Source organism: Oryctolagus cuniculus, chromosome 2, assembly GCF_051225735.1.
Source record: "Oryctolagus cuniculus isolate XC-2025 breed Fujian yellow rabbit chromosome 2, ASM5122573v1, whole genome shotgun sequence".
NCBI classification, from domain to species: Eukaryota; Metazoa; Chordata; class Mammalia; order Lagomorpha; family Leporidae; genus Oryctolagus; species Oryctolagus cuniculus.
The window spans coordinates 81266675-81287145 of NC_142868.1; the positions used below are offsets into that span (position 1 = coordinate 81266675).

The 20471-nt window shown below is 44.1% G+C and overlaps 1 protein-coding gene across 2 annotated transcripts in view; it reads left to right on the forward strand.

Annotated features, from left to right (window-relative positions):
- Positions 1-13421: 13421 nt before the first annotated feature.
- Positions 13422-20471, forward strand: part of TNKS (tankyrase) — a 213458-nt gene continuing 206408 nt past the window's right edge. Inside the window, exon 1 of one of the 2 annotated variants that reach the window (XM_008274070.5) lies at positions 13422-14222. In XM_008274070.5, the coding sequence (XP_008272292.3) occupies positions 13550-14222 (673 nt within the window). In that variant the 5' untranslated portion in view covers positions 13422-13549. Of the gene's footprint in view, positions 14291-20471 lie in introns of both variants that reach the window. The other variant, XM_089327292.1, reaches the window with a different exon arrangement.

Below are 20471 nucleotides of genomic sequence, written 5' to 3' on the forward strand. Positions count from 1 at the left end.
CAAACCCCTCACAATTTCACTGAGGCAGAAGTCCCTGAATTTTTGTCCTAGTCTAGATTAGTTTTGTCCTAAGTCTAGATTGGTTGCTACTTCCAGCTTCTAGCTCACTAGGTCCAATCAGCATAATGTCTACAGTGTAACCAGCATGATGTCCTTTGAAAGAGAAAGGCGATCGAGCCCCTGCGGAGTGCACTATCCCAGGAGGCTGGGGAGCTGGGTGCTCAGCAGGACAATGCTGACCCCATTAGAGTGTTGGCACTGAGTGTGGGGCTTTGTCCTCTGCTTCCTCCCTTCACGCCCTGAGCTAACCCAAGTTTTCTCCTTAGGAAAAGCCTCCGTCTCTCCTGTTCATATAAGGCAGGCTTCAGTGTTCTTGAAGTAGTCTTTCTAGCAATGGCACCTAGTAATTCCTGTATTCCATGAATGCTCCCTTACAGGGCAAAGACACTGTTATGTGATTAGGATTCTTTTTTTTTTTTTTTTTTTTTTTTTTTTTTGACAGGCAGAGTGGACAGTGAGAGAGAGAGAGACAGAGAGACAGGTTTTCCTTTTCTGTTGGTTCACCCCCCCAATGGCCGCTGCGGCTGGTGCACTGCGCTGATCCGAAGCCAGGTGCTTCCTCCTGGTATCCCATGGGGTGCAGGGCCCAAGCACTTGGGCCATCCTCCACTGCACTCCCTGGCCATAGCAGAGAGCTGGCCTGGAAGAGGGCAACCAGGACAGAATCCAGCGCCCCAACCAGTACTAGAACCCGGTGTGCCGGCGCCACAGGTGGAGGATTAGCCTAGTGAGCCATGTCGATGGCCCTGTGATTAGGAATTTTGAGATGAGAAGGTTATTCTGGATTCAGTGGGTAGGCTGACGCCATCAGGAGGGTCCTCTCATGAGTGAAGCAGGAGGAGTTAGAGTCGGACAGAAGGTGATGGGGAGGAAGCAGCGACGGGAGAGATGGGAGGACTTGAGGATGAGGATGAAGGTAGAGGTCATAGCCAAAGCCTGCAGGCAGCTGCTAGAAGCTGAAATAGAACAAGGGAACACTCTCCCCCACAGAACCCCTGGAAGGAAACAGCACAGAAGGCGCCTGGATGTTAGCCCCTTTGAAACTGAATGGAAACTTCTGACCCCAGACAACAACTTTGTGTTGTGTTGTTTTAAGCTGTTAAGTGTAGTGGCTTGTTCTGGCAGCCAAAGGAAGATACTGTACTTTTCAGGGCTTTGGGGTCAGCCTGGACTATGAATTCCAAATGTGGAAAATGCGGAGGGCATTTTGGTGACCCCCAGAATCTCCGTTCCAGCTCCCTAAACCAAAACATAGCCATGGTCCTTGACGAAATGATCCAAGGAGTGGGTCACTGTTCGTTTGAGCCCAATTCAAATGACAGTTGGTTGATTCAGCAACACAACCTGAGTTGATGAGAGCATGGAGTTCTAGCAATAGAGATTGTTTTAGGCTTGTGGCCCAATTCAGGCCAATGAGAGGCACACAGAGGTAAAGGCAGGCTCTCTTTTTTCTGGTTTCTCGTGCCCTGGGGAACCAGAGGCAATCAAGGTGTCCATTTCTCAGTGCCCCGTGTAGCCACTCAGTTGTGTTTGTGCCTACACTCTGCCTTCTCTCCAGGTACTGGGGTTGAACTGACTTCCAGTAATTGTCCCAGATTTCATCGTCCTTCCCTCTCCAAGGACATGTTGTCTCAGCATTCCTCCGTCATGAATCTGTTCCTCTCTACCAGGCCTTCCCCATCAGCATAAAGGTATGCCTTCATTTTCCCTGTCTTAAAACCCCACTCCTTCGAGCACTTAACCTAGCGATTAAGATGCCAGTTAAGACATCTGTATCCCACATCAGAGTGTCCAGGTTCAAGATCCGGCTCTGGTTCCTAACTCCAGCTCCTGCTGATATGCTCTGCAGGGAGCACTCCTAATGGCTTGAGTGATTGGGTTCCTGCCAGCCACATGGGAAACCTGAACTGAGTTCCCAGCTTCTTACTTTCGCCCCAGCCCATCCCCAGCTGTTGCAGGCATTTGGGGAATGAACCAGAAGATGGGAGCTCTTTCTGTCTCACTGCTTCTCAAAATAAATACATAGACAATTGAAAACATAAAACAAAACCCCCTCTGCAGTGACTACTAACAGGCATGAGGGTTGTTTTGGTGTGCTGCAAATGTCCTAATATTGATTGTGGTGATGATTGCACAACTCTGAACACACTAAAAACCATCCACGTGTACACTATAAATGGATGAATGCATTTATATGAAATAGAGCTCAATAGCTCTAACCATGAAAAGGGAAATACTGGCAGAGATTATATTCTAAATATTTGAAAATGGGCAGAATAAGTAAGCCACAGTGATATTTTGACTATTTTAATGGAATACCTAAAAACATCTTTCATCTGGGTATTAAAAATTATGCACATTAGGTGGGTGCTTTGTGCAGCAGTTAAGTAGCTGTTTGCGACGCCCAAATCCATATTGGAGTGCCTCGTGTGAGTCCTGGTCCTTCATTTCTGATCTAGTTTCCTGATACTGTGCACTCTGGGAGGTAGCAGATGATGGCTCAAGTACTTGGATCCCTGACATCCATGTGGGAAACCCTGATGGAGTTCTAGACTCCTGGCTTCAGCCTGGAAGATCCGTCTCTCTGCCTTTCAAACAGAATGGAAATAAATAAACAAAAATTTAAAAATATATCCAATAGTACTTATCTATTAATAAAAGTATGATAAAGCAAGGGCCGGCACTGTGGCAAAGCAGGTAAAGCCGCCGCCTGCCCTGCCAGCATCCCAAATGGGCACTGGTTTGAGTCCTGGCTGCTCCACTTCCAATCCAGCTTCCTGCTATGACCTGGGAAAACAGTAGAAGATGGCCCAAGTCCTTGGGACCCTGCACCCAAGTGGAAGACCCAGAGGAAGCTCCTGGTTCCTGGCTTCAGATTGGCATAGCTCCAGCCATTGAAGCCATTTGGGGAGTGAACCAGCAGATGGAAGACTTCTCTCTCTCTCTCTCTCTCTCTCTCTCTGCCTCTCTGTAATTCTGATTTTTAAGAAAATAAATATTTAAAAATGATAAAGCAGAAAACAAAATTAGGAAATAAAATAAAATCCATAAAAGAAAACTCTGTCTTGACAACACTCTTCCTTTTGTTGCTACTTTATTCCTTTTCTTCTCTTTGTTCTACAATTTATTGAAGAGATTATCTTTTCTATTTTTATTTCGTTTCTTTCTTCCCTAAACTCTATTGAACCTATTTTGTTTGAACTGATATTCAGGGACCTCCCTGTAGTTAAATCTAGTTTTCAATCCATGGTCTGATTCTTACTTCTCCTTATCACATTTAGTCACATTTGACCGTTTATAACTTCCTTGATATCGGCAAACAATCGCCACCACAATGACGTATAACAAATCTTTACAAACTGCAATAGCTGAAGACATTTACTTTTGCTTATTCATCTGCAGGTCAGACAACCGTCTTCTGAAACAGGCGAGGCTCAGCTGGATTAGCTCCAAGCAGTAGGATCGGTTCAGGGCTGGCCCACAATCACCAGACTTTTTGGACCAGCATGTTATCTGGGTCTTGTTTCTCTCATGGTGATGATAGAATATAAGCGGGCAAATAGAAACACAGGATGCCTCTTAATGTCTAAACTCAGACCTGGCACTGGCCAGTAGGAAGCCCACCAACAATCTAGTGGCTGAGGAAAATCATGCCCTTGAGCCCCAAATAAAAGGGCTGGGAATTATACTCTATCCTTAGGGGAAGTAATTGCAAAGAGTGTGGATACAGGGAGGGGTAAAGTATCGCGGCCAATAATTTTAGCATGCCAGTACTCCTCACTGGATCCTTTCTCTTCATTCTACTTTTCCCCCACTGGTCAAGGAAGTGAAGTATCTCAGAGCTCAGTCTTTGGGCCTCTTCTATAGCTAGTGTCACTTATTTGGTGATCTTATCTAGTTCCATGGTTTCAAAAACTGCCTGCATGTTCACCACTCCCCAGTTTATATCTTCACTCTGTCCTATTCCTTGAACTTCAGGCTACATGCAATATATTTGAATGTCTAACAGACATTTTAAACTTAGCAAGTCCCAAAACAAACTCTTGATCTTCTCCCTAAGCTATTCCCTATCTAATAAATGGCAATTCTATCCATCAAATGCCTCAGGTAAACACTTAGAGTCACTCTTTTTTTTTTTTTAATATTTATTTACTTGGAAGTGAAAGTTACAGAGAAAAGGAGAGGCAGAAAGAGATTTTCTATCCACTGTTTCACTTGCCAAATGGCTGCAATGGCCTGAGCTCCACCAGGCAAAAGCCAGGAGCCTGGAACTTCATCTGGGTCTCCTACATGGGTGGCAGGAGCCCAGGCACTTGGGCCATCTCCTGCTGCCTTTCCAGGTGCATTGGCAGGGAGCTGAATTGGAAGCGGAGTGGCGGGGACTCCAGACAGCACTCATATGTGGTGCCACTATTGCAGGCGGCAGCATAACCTGCTGCATCACAATGCCAGCCCCTGGAGCCATTCTTGATTCTTTTTTTTTACCACCATTATTTCTTGCATCTTTTTTTTTTTTTTTTTTTTTTTTTTTTGACAGGCAGAGTGGACAGTGAGAGAGAGAGACAGAGAGAAAGGTCTTCCTTTGCCATTGGTTCACCCTCCAATGACCGGCGTGGCCGGCGTGCTGCAGCCGGCGCACCGCGCTGATCCGAAGCTGGGAGCCAGATACTTATCCTGGTCTCCCATGGGGTGCAGGGCCCAAGTACTTGGGCCATCCTCCACTGCACTCCTTGGCCACAGCAGAGAGCTGGCCTGGAAGAGGGGCAACCGCGACAGAATCCGGCGCCCCAACCGGGACTAGAACCCAGTGTGCCGGCGCCACAAGGCGGAGGATTAGCCTAGTGAGCCGTGGCACCGGCATTTCTTGCATCTTAATACCCTCTTTCCCTCTAGAGTAAGTCTTCAACACAATATTTTAAACATACTTGAGATCACACCATTCTTCTCTTCAAAATAATCCAGGGACTCCCAACTCGAAATAAAAGCCTACTACGAGCTTAAGATCCTGCGCAATCTGATCTGTTGTTCTTTGATTCTTTCTCTACTTGCCTCCACTTTTGCTGTGCTCCAAATATGTGAGCTTCCTTGAATATACCAACTATCTATCTGTTGTTTCCTCTCCCTGAACTCTCTTCCCCTACATATAACCAGGCTTGCTCCTGTGCCTCACCCAGATCTTTGCTCAACTGTTATCTTTTCATGGAGATCTTTCCTAACTGCCACATTGAAAATTATAGCCTTTATCTTCATCATTCCTGTTTTTCCAGTTCTTCTTTGATCCATAGTATTTATCCCTATCTGACAGGCCTTAGACTTTATTGATGTGTTTATTGTCTATTCTCTCTTAGGTGTGTTTTCTAAGAGCGGGAATTTTTGCCTTGTTCACTGCTATATCTCCCAAAATGTAGAGTTGTGCCTGGCACTTGATATGTTCTTTTTTTCCCCTAAAATTTGTTTTTATTTATTTGAAAGACAGAGTTACAGAGAGAGGTAGAAACAGAGAGAGAGGTCTTCCATCTGCTGGTTCACTCCCCAGATGGCCACAACAGCCGGAGCTGCCCCCATCCAAAGCCAGGAGCCAGGAGCTTCCTCCAGGTTTCCCATGTGGGTGCAGGGTCCCAAGGACTCAGGCCATCCTCCATTGCTTTCCCAGGCCATAGCAGAGAGCTGGATTGGAAGTGGAGCAGCCGGGTGCCATATGGGATGCCAGCACTTCAGGCCAGGGCTTTAACCTGCTGTGCCACAGCGCCGGCCCCTGATATATTCTTGGTAAATATTTGATGAATGACTGGTTGGAAAGATAGTTGACATTGAAGAGTTTGCCTAATGCTTCATCGGGTATGATTGAACTTAGTGGTTACTAACACAGACTTGATTTACCTTAAATACCTCAATAAAAAGTGGCTATCCAAGTATTACAAGAGTCACGGGTATGGATGGAAGCACTCAGGAAGTACATGACTGCCTTCTCTTAGAAGGTATTTCCAGTAAAAACCCCGAGGCTAAAGGGAGTTACTCCACCCATAAGAGAATCAGTATCTTGGCAGTCAAGGGTGAAAGTGAAGCTCTGGACGACAGCTGGACCTCACTGTCAGCACAGCCTTGAATCTACTGGCACATATGGAAAACTATTTGATAGAAGATATTATAGGGTAGGTGTTAAATTTCAGACACTGCAGCCAAAATAACTTGGCTCCCGTTGTAGCTCCACTCATCAAATATGTGCTCTTGGGCAAATTACCTAAATCTTCTGCTTCTCAATTTCATCATCTGTGCAACATAGTTAATAATAGTAGACATTATAAAATTATTATGAAAACTAAATGAATAGACGCAAGATGCTTAGGACAGAGTATGATATATAATAAGTACTGTATACATTATGATATTCAATAGGTACTGTATACATTCTGGCTGCTATCTGAAGCTAAGTTCTTATTGTGAGAGAGATGGAGGCATTGCCTTTTGAATGCTTCCCTGAGGATGGGCTACAACGCGGCTTTGTGTTCCCAGAGTAAACTGTGTGCACTCCTCTTGGAGGACTCAAAATATTGTGCTGAAATGGTTTTTCGCTCTATCTCCCCTACCAGACCATAAATACTCAGCATCTAGAAGCAGATCTCTCTTTTTTTCCCCAGTAGGAATCCAGTTTGGTATGACTACAGTCATCTCAGTGTTAACTGCCATTTTGTCTATTCGCTGTGGCTCCCATCTCAAAACCCATGGGATAAACAAGGTCATTAAGAGAGTCTGCTGAGATTTTTGTACCTAGAATGTCTTTTCCCTGATGCCTGACATGTTCATTCCTTGAGAATGTCCAGCTACATTTGTGTTGGCCATGGGTCAGCTTTATCTAGCTTAACATGTAAACCACTCCCTACTTCCATGGATGAGGGTGTCCTCCAGTCTTCCTGCAACCCAAGACAAGCTTCTATTCATAAAGTCTGAATAAATTATACCCTGTGTCATCCTAGATTCATCTGCCTGCTTCTTCAATCTCAGCAGCTTCCACCTTTCTCAGCTGGTTCTTGTGTACTGGATGTTCTGAAATAATTCTGATTCTCTCTATGCCTGGAATGCCACCTGGCACATAGGAAATACTCCAATGACTGTGGGATCAGGCCTTAGCTGAGTAAAGCCATCAAGATGTAAATTAATGGTGGAGAATAACTGGACTTAGGCACTACTGAGCTCTAGCAACTATGCAACTTTAACCCTAAAAAAAGGGTGTGTGGAAAAATAGGCTGGTGGCGTCATATCATCTGATTTCCCAAAGAAGCCTATATTATTTTTCAATTGCTGTCCTAACAATTTATCACAAGTTTAGTAACTTAACAGGAATTGACTTTACAATTCTATAGTCATAAATCTGGCATGAGTCTCCCTAGACTGAAATCACTGTCTTGACATGGCTACATTATTTTCTGGAGACTCTAGGGGAGAATCTGTTTCCTCACCTTTTCCAACTAGAGGCAGCCCACTTCCCTTGGCTTGTGGCCCCCTCCCTTCATTTACAAAGGCAGCAATGTCTAGCTGAGGTCTCACACGGCATCCCTCCAAACTCCTGGTTGATTTCCCTTTTGCACCTTCAAGGTCTCCTGTGATTCTATTAGACACACTCACATAATTCAGGAATATCTCTGTATTTATTTATTTTTTAAACATTTATTTTATCTTATTTCTTTTGAAAGGTGGGAGTGGGGAGAAAGAGAGAGAGAGAGATCTTCTATCTGCTGGTTTCTCTCCAAATGGTTGCAATAGCTGGAGCTGGGCTGATCTCAAGCCAGGAGCTTCTTCCAGGTCTCCCATGTGGGTGCAGGGGCCCAAGAGCTTGGGTCATCTTCCATTAGTTTCCCAGGCACATTAGCAGGGAGCTGGATCAGAAGTGGATCATCCAGGACTTGTATCAGTGCCCATATGCAGGCAGCGGCTTAACCCATTATACCACAATGCCAGCCCCAGAACTCTGTATTTTAAAGTAAACCAGTTAACAACTTGAATGCCAAGCACAACTTAAAATCTACTTTGCCATGTAAGCTAACATATTCACAGATTCTAGGGATTAGGACATGGATATCTTTCAGGTGACATATTCTGCCTAGCACAAGCCTTAAATATGAATATCAAAGTAAACTTTGGATTGCTCTATTATCTGTAGCCTTTGGTTTGCCTGGTTTGCTGTTTTCCCCTCTTATTCTTGGTCCTTCTCACATATGTGGTGATTCACGGTTGTATATTTATCTTCTGTGGGAGATTCTCCCTGTGGATGTCCTGGAGCACAGGGGCTTGGGAATCGTGACTGTGTAGATGGCACTCAAGTTGAGCATGGCAGCTTGGACAGTTTCTCACACGACAGCGGCAGTGCTTTCTTAGCACTGGGAGACAGGATGTTTCCAGAAAAACTTGGATAATTCGAAGACATCCTTTTTGTTGGAGTCCCCATCTCCCCCACACTCTGAAAGCAGCCATAAGGCACTATTTGCATTTCCCCAAATACAAGAGCTTCTTTGAGTTTCCAAGTTTATTGGACTTTTAAGATACTATAAAGCAAACAAGAAAATGTGTGTATGAGAGGCCGAATGACAACATTCTTGGGTACGAAAGAAACCAATTGTGGTTCAGCAGGCAAAGCGTTCTCTCTGGGAACCTTTTTATATCCTGTACCTGAGGTCTTCTTAGTCCTTGATAACAATAACAGCTGACATTTACATGGCATTTATAATGTACCAGAAGCTGTTCTAGGCATTCGGTATGTATTAACTCATAACAACTATTAATACCCCCACCTTGAAGATGAGCTTCCAAAGAGGTTAAATGACTTCCGTGGGATTATACAGTGTTTTATTATGAGCTGTTCAACAACAAAATAAAGACCTAGTTGTAGGATATGGGGCAGTAGGCAATACCAAGAGAAATAGCACTCAAATACCACTTAACTTAGACTTCACTCATTTATTTCCTTCAACAAGCCAGGAAGAAGAGATAGTGAAAGGCATGAGTCTCTTCTGAGACTGACAAGTCTCTCTTACCGCTCAGCTGCCAGTTATTCTCAGGGTGTTGGGGGTTGGGTGGGGGGCTTATCTGATGATCTCTGCTGGCAGAGGTCTTTGTGCCAGGCTTCACCAGGTGTAAAAGTCACGTAATGATCAGTAGGGGCAGTGGCATAGAGGCCTGATGGTGGTCTCCTGTTGATTGGGGTGGGGGTCAGCACTCTGGGTGCCCACCCACAGTTCATTTGCTTGCAGTTGCTCCAGCCCTATCTGGTTGGCTACACCCAGTTACGTAAGTCATTACATCATTACATACGCATTGTTGGCTAGTTACACCATTCCTTATCAACACATTCTAGAATTTTAGGACTTTCTAAACCTGCTTATGACTTTGGGGGACAGCAGGTGTTTGTCGCCTTTGAGTGAGGTGGCCATCTGCTTGCCTTTAATGGAGTACTTATGTATCATTTTAATTACTTCTGGAAAAAATGATTATAAAGAAAGAATGTTTTTAGTGGGAAAGCTTGTTTATCATTTTAAGAGCATAGTAAATAGGCTTTACTCCTCCCTGTTAAAACGCAGGATGTGGCATCCTTTTATCACATATAGCTGGGAAGAAATAAAGCTAGGATTCATATCCAAGCAGTCTACATGTAAAATGTACATTCTTTTTTTTTTTTTTTAAGATTTTTATTTCTTTATTTGAAAGTCAAATTTACTGAGAGGTGGGAAAGAGAGAGAGAGAGAGAGAGAGAGAGAGAGAGAGAGAACTTCCATCCGCTGGTTCATTCCTCATATGGCTGCAATGGCTGGGACTGGCCTAGGCTGAAGTCAGGAGCCAGGAGCTTCTTCCAGGTCTCCCACATGGGTGACAGAGGCCCAAGTACTTGTATTATCTTCCACTGCTTTGCCCAGGCCATTAACAGGGAGCTGGATTGGAAGAGGAGCAGCTGGAACCCAGACAGGTGCCCAGTTATGATGCAAGGCCTTGCAAGTGGCATTTTTACCCACTACTTCACAACGCCAGCTCCAGAATCCACATTCTTAGCAACTGGATTATACCGTCTTTCTGCCCAGAACGAACCATTCAGTTTGATGTAACTATTCCCAATTGTACAGACCAGAGCAGGAGAAAAATCCAAGTTATTATGGGGCAGGCTGCAGATATCTTGGGAGTACCATCCAGAGGACATGGGTATGTAAAAGAGATAAGGCAAGTGAAAGCTTCAAAGGGGGTTGTTAAGAAATTCACATACAAGGGGAATCTGAATTACTGTAATTTTCCTGTCTTATAATAAGCTGTTATTCTTTCTTGAAAAATAAAACTTCCACTGATACAATGGACTTTATTTGACTGTAGCTGTTGGAATTTTCGCACCCCTGCGACTTTACAAGATCAGAGTCACCTGTTGGATGGCACTTTAGCTAAGAGAATGTAACACTTAAATATAAATAAAGTATATATTTTCATTTGTAGTTGAGAGACACACACACAGAGAGAAATCTTCTATCCACTCTTTCATTCCTTAAATGCCCTCACTTGGACAGGGCCAGGCCATGTTGAAGCCAAGAGCCTGCACCTCAATCCAGATCTCCCAAGCTGGTAGCAGGAACTCAAGTACTTATGCCATCATCTGATGCCTCCCAGGGTTCACATTAGCAGGAAGCTGGATTGGAAGCGAAGTAGCTGGGACTCCAACCAGGCACTCTGGTACATGATGCAGCAACTTAATTGCTGTGCCAAACACCCACCTTGATGCAACACGTTTTTTGGAGAAATCTAAACCCTTGGCACCATGGGCATTTCTGATAGAAGTGTAACTGGGAAAATAAGATACTACAACCCTCAACAATTCTTGGGGGGAACTTGGGGCTTGTAAAAAAAATCATGTATTACCAGATGAGGAAACAATTAAATGAAACCTCTTTTTGTCTAAGATTCCTGTTGCATCCTAAGTGGTGGGTGCTTATTCTCAGTCCCTGTCTTCGTCATAGAGCTGTGAGCAGAAAGCAATTAACGTTGGCTGTGAGCTCCTGTTAACTCTAGGTACACCACATACAGCATGGAATTAATACTCCAGGAGCGCTTAAATCTTCATTGCAATGCTAAAATAAAATTAGAGTTTTAGCTTGATAGAGCTAAAGCATATCTACCAAGCTTAGCCAACTGGTGACCGACAGAGATGTGATTCAAGCTCAGGTTTGGCTCCACGCTGTGCTGTTTCGTTAGGGTATAATGTGTCCCTCGTGGAATTATGCTTAACCACAGATTAGATAATGATAACTGCCCTTTCATGTTTAGAGTTCAACATCAGTCCATATAAAGCTGTAAACTTTATAAATACTTAATGTTAAGTACTTTTACTACTCCCCAGTGGAGGAGGAAAAAAGCAATTTTCAATTGATCAAATGCATTTTCAGATACGGTTTGCCAGTAGAGGCAAATTCAGGCAATTCAATCTGTTTGTCTCTGTCCAAAAGAGATTTTCTTATTCTGGACAGCTAAACAGATGCAACAGATGCATTTTGCATTAGCCTAAACATTACTTCTTCCTGTGATCTATGAATAACGGGCCACTGGGGGACATGATGAGATATTCCTTAAGCTTCACATGCAAGAAGGCCACAGTCTAGGGACCACACGGTGATTTGGACAGCCACCGTGCCGTGCTGATCTTCCTCTCCCGGATGCTATCCTGTGTTCTGCAGGAAGATGTGTGGTGGACTGATTTTAATTTCACTGATGGGGGTTTTCATATGCAGCCTCAATTTTTGCAGTGTCTATTGTAAACAACAGCACACATTTGTAAGACACACGGTCAGATTTAAAACTTGTAACCTCAAGATTACGTGAAAATAAATGTCACTCATACTACATTCTTGCTTTTATTGTATTTAGTTGATTGTCCCCAACAAATTAATTCATTTACTTAAGTGGCAGTATTAATATTACACTAATTATATTTAACAATGGACACATGAAATAACTATTTTTCTCCTGGTTTAATATTCTGCTTGATCTATCTGAACTTTGCTTTTTTTCTTAGGACATGGACTTCCCATCTGTGCCCACTCTACTGGAATAATGCAGTTTGTGTCTACTTCCACGATCCCTGCTTCACCACGGAACAAGCAGTGTGAGATGGAGATCTCCAGGAGGCTATCCCATTCATGGGTACGTCTCTTTTGATGGCCAATGGAAAAAGTAGGTATAGGCAGGAGAATGAAAACATAGTTACCGAAAAGTTGCATTTATGAAGGTGTGTGAGGGACAGCGGTCAGGTTTTCATCTTAGTTTGAGGGGGAGAGAGGGGTGGGGTGAGAGTAATGGAAGGGAAGAGAGGCCAAGCTAAAAAATAACTTTCATAAATAGTCAAATTTGCTGTAGGAAATAAAAGTACAGAGGTAATAGAAGAGGAAAAATCATAATTTTAATACTTAGCACTTATGGAATTATTGTTATTCCGATTTTACAGAGGGGGCACTGCAAGACGGAGTGCTTGGTTGTTTAGAGTCTGCCCGAATTTACACCGTTAGTAAATGCCAGAGCTTGAATTCCGGTCCTGGCAATCTGAACCACCAGTTAAAAATGTTAGGTTAACAAAGTACACACATAGAGTGGGAAAACTTGTAGGGGTCAGGCCAGTCCTGCGGCATAGCAGGTAAAGCTGCCACCTGCAGTGCCGGCATCCCATACGGGCGTGGGTTAGAGTCCCTGCTGCTCCACTTCCCATCCAGCTTTCTGCTATGGCAGATGGCCCAAGTCCTTGGGCCCCTGCACCCTTGTGGGAGACCTGGAAGAAGCTCCTGGCTCCTGGCTTCGGATCAGCCCAACTCCAGGTCTTGCAGCCATTTAGGCTGTGAACCAATGGATGGAGGACCTTTCTGTCTGTCTGTAACTCTCCCTCTCAAATAAATAAATCAATCTTAAACAAAAACAAAAACAACCTTGTAGGGAAGGAACAAGAGACCAAGGGAATAACTGGGGAAGAAAGACCGCTTTAAAAAATTACCAGTGGGCTGATGACAGCTACATATTACTGACAATCGGAGCATTTTGTCTATATCAGCTCATTTAATCCTGCAGGCGATTCTGTGAGGTGGGACCTGATGATGAAAAACATTCTCTGCTTGCACCGAATTGCGCCTCAGTTGCTGACTCTGGAGCAACACAAGGAAGGCTCTAGGAGACTAGGGCACGGAACTGAGCAAGGCAAGGCAAGCAGGCGGAAGGTGGGAAATGCAGGGAGAACCTGGTTCCAGCGTTCAAATCTCTTCGCCGGCCCGCCGGGTCGTCACAAAGCCCGCCCCTCAGTCACGAAGCCACGCCCTCCGCCTCCGAAGTTCTCAGAGCTCCCAATACTTCCCTCTTTCTCTTTGACCCGCCCACCCCGCCAAGCATCAGTTCCTGTGCGCTGACTGCTGATTGGCCCAGAGGTCGGAAGTGAGGGCGGGCGGTGGGGCCGTTGCCGCAGTGACAGAGCTGGGGGTGTCCGAAGATGGCGGCGTCGCGTCGCTCTCAGCATCATCACCACCATCATCAACAACAGCTCCAGCCCGCCCCAGGGGCTTCGGCGCCGCCGCCGCCACCTCCCCCACCTCTCAGTCCCGGCCTGGCCCCAGCGACCACCCCAGCCTCCCCAACGGCCGGTGGCCTGGCCCCCTTCGCTTCCCCGCGGCACGGCCTAGCGCTGCCGGAGGGGGATGGAAGTCGGGATCCGCCCGACAGGCCCCAATCCCCGGACCCACTTGACAGTACCAGCTGTTGCAGCACCACCAGCACAATCTGTACCGTCGCCGCTGCGGCCGCGGTCCCGGCGGCTTCTGCTTCGTCTGCCGTCGGGGTCGCTCCCAATCCAGCCGGCGGTGGCAGTAACAATTCACCGTCGTCCTCTTCTTCCCCGACGTATTCCTCCTCTTCCTCTCCTTCCTCCCCTGGATCGAGCTTGGCGGAGAGCCCCGAGGCAGCCGGAGTTAGCAACACAGCGACACTGGGACCTGGGGCAGCGGGACCTGGGACAGGGGTCCCAGCAGTGAGTGGGGCCCTACGGGAACTGCTGGAGGCCTGTCGCAATGGGGACGTGTCCAGGGTAAAGAGGCTGGTGGACGCGGCAAACGTCAATGCAAAGGACATGGCCGGCCGGAAGTCTTCTCCCCTGCACTTCGCTGCAGGTCAGACTTTTGAATTACTTATTAATGGTACCGGGGTCAGGGCCGGGGGTCCGGCTATGAAAAAACAGGTAATTATGATGGGGCGAAGTGGGGGCGTGGCCACGGCCGGTCCACTCTTCGCCGGAAGACCAGAGGTTCCTTTCTTTAGGGAGCGCCTGGGTGCCAGGGGTGTGGGAGGGGAGGTGTGAGTCCGTTCTTTACTGTTTGCAAACTGATACCTCTAACGAGACTCCCTGTAGTCGCAGGCGCGGGATAGTTGGAAGTACTTAAACTTTTTCGTTCCGAGTGTACAGGAATAAAGTTAAGATTTGGGCGGCTTTGGAGTCGCTTTGTCGTCGCTGTGGCCAGTTTGTTTTCAGAATAAGGGTCTGTCCCTTGAGGACGGTCTAGATCGGAAGAAGTTTAATGTAACTCCGCAGGCGTTTACAGATTTTTCCTGTTGATCTTCGTAAAATACATTAATAAAAGACATAACCGAAGTTTTGGCACCTCCCTCTTTTGAAGAAGTTTGCTGTACAGTTGAGACCAGAATATGCCTGCATGAAACAACTGGGAGAAAAATATTTGGATGCATTATGTGACAATGGAAGAAATACAGGCTTTGAAGTTTTGTTATTTGTCTAGCAGGCCGTTTACCTTAAATCTCATGGGCAAAAACAGATTAAGGTTATTTGAAGATCTAGTAAGGAGTATGCGGCATATGACATCTAGGAAAAAAGTGGGAACTCCTAACTCTGGGTACTGCACTTTATCTGCCTCTCCCTCCCTCTCTCCCTCCCTTCCTTCGTCCTCCTTCTTCTCTCTCTCTCTCTTGTTTAGCAAGTTGTTGATTATTTTCTTTTAAAAACACTTAATATATTTTTATAAATTACAGGGACATATAGAACAAAGACAAAAAATTAAACATCAGAAATATTACACTGAAATTATACACCTTAAAAACACATTACAAAATCCAAGTAGGACAGAAAGATATACAATGAAAAACACCACCCCCACACAGAAACATCAAAGCTAACACACCAAAGATACCCTCTGTTAAGTTTCTTGCTACATTTCTGATATAAGTCACTCCTTCAATTTGTTCTGTTAATAGTAAACATGTAAAGATCTCACTGTATTATTCATTCTTACCACAATTTGGGAAATAATATTATCCTCATTTTACAGGTATTAAACATGTAGCACATCTTGTTTAAATTTGCATTCACTCAGGAGGTGGTTGAACCTTAAGTTCAAGCACTTGGGTTCTAGAACTTGTGAAATCAAGCTTTAATGAGCATACACTGTCCCTGATTTAAAGTCACTTTTCATTTTGTGAGTAATTATAGTGCAGGTTTTCTGATTTTCGTGATCTATTAGGAAGAGAAGTAATAGTGAGCTTACATGTAAGAGTAACTTTCACTATTTTTTTAAATTGCAGTCCATACTTAGAAATACACACAAAGTTTCATGAAACTGTACTTCCCCTTACTACATGTGCTATGCTCTGATATTTTACGTTGTATTCTATTTCATTTCATTTTTAGCAACTACTGCTTGTGATCCATTAGGTGGGTCCTGACCAGTGGTGTGGGAAATACAGGAAATCGTTATTAGATCACGATCCATTCTTCATACATCGACACTGCTCTCAGGAGTGCAGTGAAGCGAATCATAAACAGGCTTGCATCCAACTAGGTACTCCTTCGAGGGTCTTGCTTGTTTTAAATGAGATACCATTGCTCTGTCTTCACGCTAAATGAAAGCTCCATCTGATTTAAAAAGTCAACCCAGATTTGTTCTTTCCCATACTTTATTCCAAATCTGATTATTTTAACATTGCTTCACAAATTTTAGCATTTCTAATTTTACTTCCATTTGACTTCCTTATAAGTAATCACTAACAAATGTAATTAGTTTTATTTATTTGTATATTAGTATATTTAGGATTAAAACTTAGGGCTAGTCACACTTAAAATAGAGCTCGTCTTCCAAATCGTCTTCTGTCTGCAATGAGTTACTTTTAATTTTGTTCTAGAGTTTTACGTGTACCTGGATAAGCTAGAGTGCAGACAATAGCAGTCCTGTAATTGGGTTGTAGCTATGAGAACCTCACTTTGAACTTTTTTTTTTTTTTGACAAGAAGAGTTAGACAGAGAGAGAGAGACAGAGAGAGAGAGAAAAACGTCTTCCTTCCGTTGGTTCATCCCCTAAATGGCTGCTGCAGCCGGTGTTGCACTGATCTGAAGCCAGGAGCCAGGTGCTTCTTCCTGGTGTCCCATGCAGATACAGAGCCCAAGCACTTGGGCCATCCTCCACTGCACTCCCGGGCCACAGCAGAGAGCTGGACTGGAAGAGGAGCAACTGGGACAGAATCCGGCGCCTCAACCAGGACTAGAACTCGGAGTGCTGGTGCCACAGGCGGAGGATTAGCCTAGTGAGCTGTGGCGCCGGCTGAACTGACTTTTTAATAAAAATGTGAAAATATTTTTAGCTCATTTGAGGAAAACAGGCAAAATAATAACAAAATTTTCTAAGATATAAAAACGTAACACTGTAGTCAATTTACCACTTTCATGTTTATATGTATAATATTGAAGTTTTCTTAAATCTGTCCTGTCAGGCTGAATAGTTAGAAGTAATTCTTTGTGTGCGTGTTTTTTTTTAAAGTATTTATTTGAAAGACAAAGTGGCATGCCAACACACACACACGCACACACACGCACAAAGAGAGATCTTCCAACTGCTAGTTCACTCCTCAAATACTGCAGGCCTAGGCCACGGTGAAGTCAGGGGCCTGGAACTCCATTTGGGTTTCCCACATGGGTGGCAGAGCCCCCAAGTGCTTGAACCGTCGTCTGCTGCTTTCCAAGGTGTGTTAGCAGGGGTCTTGATGGGCACTTGAACTGGCACTGCCGTGTGGGATTCTGGCTTCCCAAGTTTGCTTTCCCCATGTACCGCAATGCCGGCCCCAGAAATAATTCTTAATTGACAGTTACTTGGTTATTGTGATAGTGGATAGATCACTCTTGTATAGACACTACTGTTAGTAAGGTAATCATGAAATAATAGTTTTGGGAAGTTGAAGTTGGAACAATTCCTTGGATAGAAAGCTTTAACAGTTATAGTTCATTTGCTCTACAAATATTTAATACTTTAAAGGTCAGATGTTACAGTTTTGGAGAACAAATGGTTCTTACCCATGTGGTGCCTAGTCTAGTGGGGAAGCTAAACAGCAGTAACAAAACCCACAAAGAATATAACTTTTAGTGACAGGAAAGCACAGTGTACTGTCTTTTGGAGTATGTTACAGGGCTCTTCTCCTGGGTTTGGAGCAGTTGAGGAAATCTTTCTAGATAAACTTTTTTCAAGCAAAGGTTTCAGAGGTGACCTCAGGCTAGCCAATCAAACGTTGGAAAGAATAATGTTAAGTAATGCATTTATTTACATTTAAAAATGAGTTTTCAGTTCCACAGAGTGAATCGAAACCATTTTTTAAAGATCTCAGTAGTGGTGTGAAACCATATTTAAGTCCTATGACTTTGGGCCGGTGCTTTGGTGGGTAAAGCTGCCCCCTAGGGTGCTGGCATCCCATTTACCTGCCAGTTTGAGTCCCAGCTGCTCCACTTCCAGTACAGCTTCCCGCTAATGGGAAAGCAGAGGAGAAGGGCCCAAGTGCTTGGGCCCTTGAACCCATGTGGGAAACCTGGAGGAAGCGCCTGGCTTTGGCCTGGCCCAGCCCTGGCTTTTGTGGCCATTTGTGGAATGAACCAGTGGATGGAAGATCTCTCTCTGTGTCTTCTCCTTTTTTCTGTAACTCTGCATTTCAAATAAATAAAAGTAAATAAATTAGGCCGGAGCCATGGCTCACTAGGCTAATCCTCCGCCTGCAGCACCGGCACCGCGGGTTCTAGTCCCGGTTGCTCCTCTTCCAGTCCAGCTCTCTGCTGTGGCCCGGGAGGGCAGTGGAGGATGGCCCAACTGCTTGGGCCCTGCACCCGCATGGGAGACCAGGAAGAAGCACCTGGCTCCTGGCTTAGGATCAGTGCAGCGCTGGCCATAGCAGCCATTAGGAGAGTGAACCAACGGAAGGAAGACTTTTTCTCTGTCTCTCTCTCACTGTCTATAACTCTCTCTCTGTCTCTCTCACTCACTGTCTAACTCTGTCTGGCAAAAAAAAAAAAAAAAAGTAACTAAATTAAAAAAAAGCCCGGTGACTTTATACTGCCATAACAGTGGTAATATTCCCTCTAGCAGAAAAATTGAGACCATATTAGTAATTCAGTTGTCTCTCCACAGTTAGAACAGAATCTTTAGTTTCCATAGTTAATAAAGATTCTGAAAATACTATTTGTAAAGCCTCCATATGATGACCTTATCAAAATGATAGTCTTTCATTGTTGACTAGAGTTTATATGAGACTTCTCTCTTTTACAGATAAGATTCTTGACCCTAGTTTTCTATTGTTCAAAGTTCAGCAGTCAGAAGGCTTTATAAATAATACCATTTAGAATGATTATCATCTTCTCAATTCAGTACCTTGTAATGGCATATTTTTGCTGAAGGATTGTATATTTTGGCAACTTTTCTTTTTATAGAAAAGTTTAGATAAGGTCTTTAACAAAACATTGCATTCTGAGACTACATCATATTTATTTTAAAGTAAAGAAATTTCAAAATAGGCTTCCTGGTAGTTCATTAGCGTGTGACTTGAATTGTGATGTGCAATATGAGGTGTTTTAGTGTTGAAGCAGCAGAGTGGAGATGCCAGTGTGATTTTCTCTTTGGTTGGTTATGGTTGGTGTCTTCTGTTACAGCGCACCTTTAAGTGCACCAGGGTTGCTCAGTTCATTCCTGATTATTGCTTTTCAGCATGACCATGCTTGTCTTTTTTCCCCTTGCCAGTACAGACGTAGTTCCTAGTTAAAAAGCCACTGCGTCCTCTAAATGGCCACCTGTCTAAATTGCAGGTAAAAAATGAGTCAGAACACTTCACGCCTGGTGTAGGAATCTTTTTGTGTTTTCCATTGTCTGGCAAGATCCTTGATTATGCTTTCAAGCAAACTCCCTGCCTCAGGATTTAAGAAGGGTCTAAATTTGGTAATAGAAGAAAAGGAGTTAGATTCATAAATACCTTCCCAGACTTAAAACTTCTGGTTACAAAAGTTTTTTCTTAGTGTTTTCTTAAAACATATTTTCCCTAAGATATATTTTCAGAAGAAATTAATGTAGAACTTTTTGTTAGAAGGATGTGCAAGGTATATATCTTTTTCTTTTGTCTTCGTGATCGCACTCCTTGGAAGCAAATGATTTAAAGAACAAATTAGCATCAACTCAAATGTCCATCAGCTGAAGACTGGATAAAGAAATTATGGGATATGTACACCAAGGAATGCTACTCAGTGATAAAAAAAAAAAGAAATCCTGTCATTTTTGACAAAATGGACTCAACTAAAAAGCATTATATTTAGTGAAATAAGCCAGTCCCCAAAGGACAAATACCATGTTCTCCCTGATCTGTGGTAACTAATAGAGCACCTAAAAGGTAATCTCTAGAAGTGAAATTGACACTTTGAGTTGCAATAACTTTGAACAGCCCTTATCTTGACTGTTGAGGAATATTTTTTTTCAAACAATTTGTTGAACTCTTTACTTAGTGTAGGGTTGATCTTATGTGTATAAAGTTAATTGAAAATAGATCTTAGTAAAAAATAAGAATGGAAGCCGGCGCTGTGGCTCACTAGGCTAATCCTCCGCCTTGCGGTGCTGGCACACTGGGTTCCAGTCCCGGTCGGGGCACTGGATTCTGTCCCGGTTGCCCCTCTTCCAGGCCAGCTCTCTGCTGTGGCCAGGGAGTGCAGTGGAGGATGGCCCAGGTCCTTGGGCACTGCACCCCATGGGAGACCAAGATAAGTACCTGGCTCCGGCCATCGGATCAGCGCAGTGCGCTGGCCGCAGCATGCCTGCCGCGGTGGCCATTGGGGGGTGAACCAACGGCAAAGGAAGACCTTTCTCTCTGTCTCTCTCTCTTACTGTCCATTCTGCCTGTCAAAAAAAAAAAAAAAAGAAATAGGAGAGGGAGGAGGAAGAAGGGTGTAGGTTGGGAGGGTGGGTAAGGTGGGAAGAATCACTGTGTTTCCAAAGTTGTATTTTTGAAATGTATCAATTTTATATACCTTAAATAAAAGGTTAAAAGGTAAAAAAAAAAAAAAGACCAAATTAGCTGTAAGGTATCCAAATGTATATGTACCTGGGAAAAATTGGTAA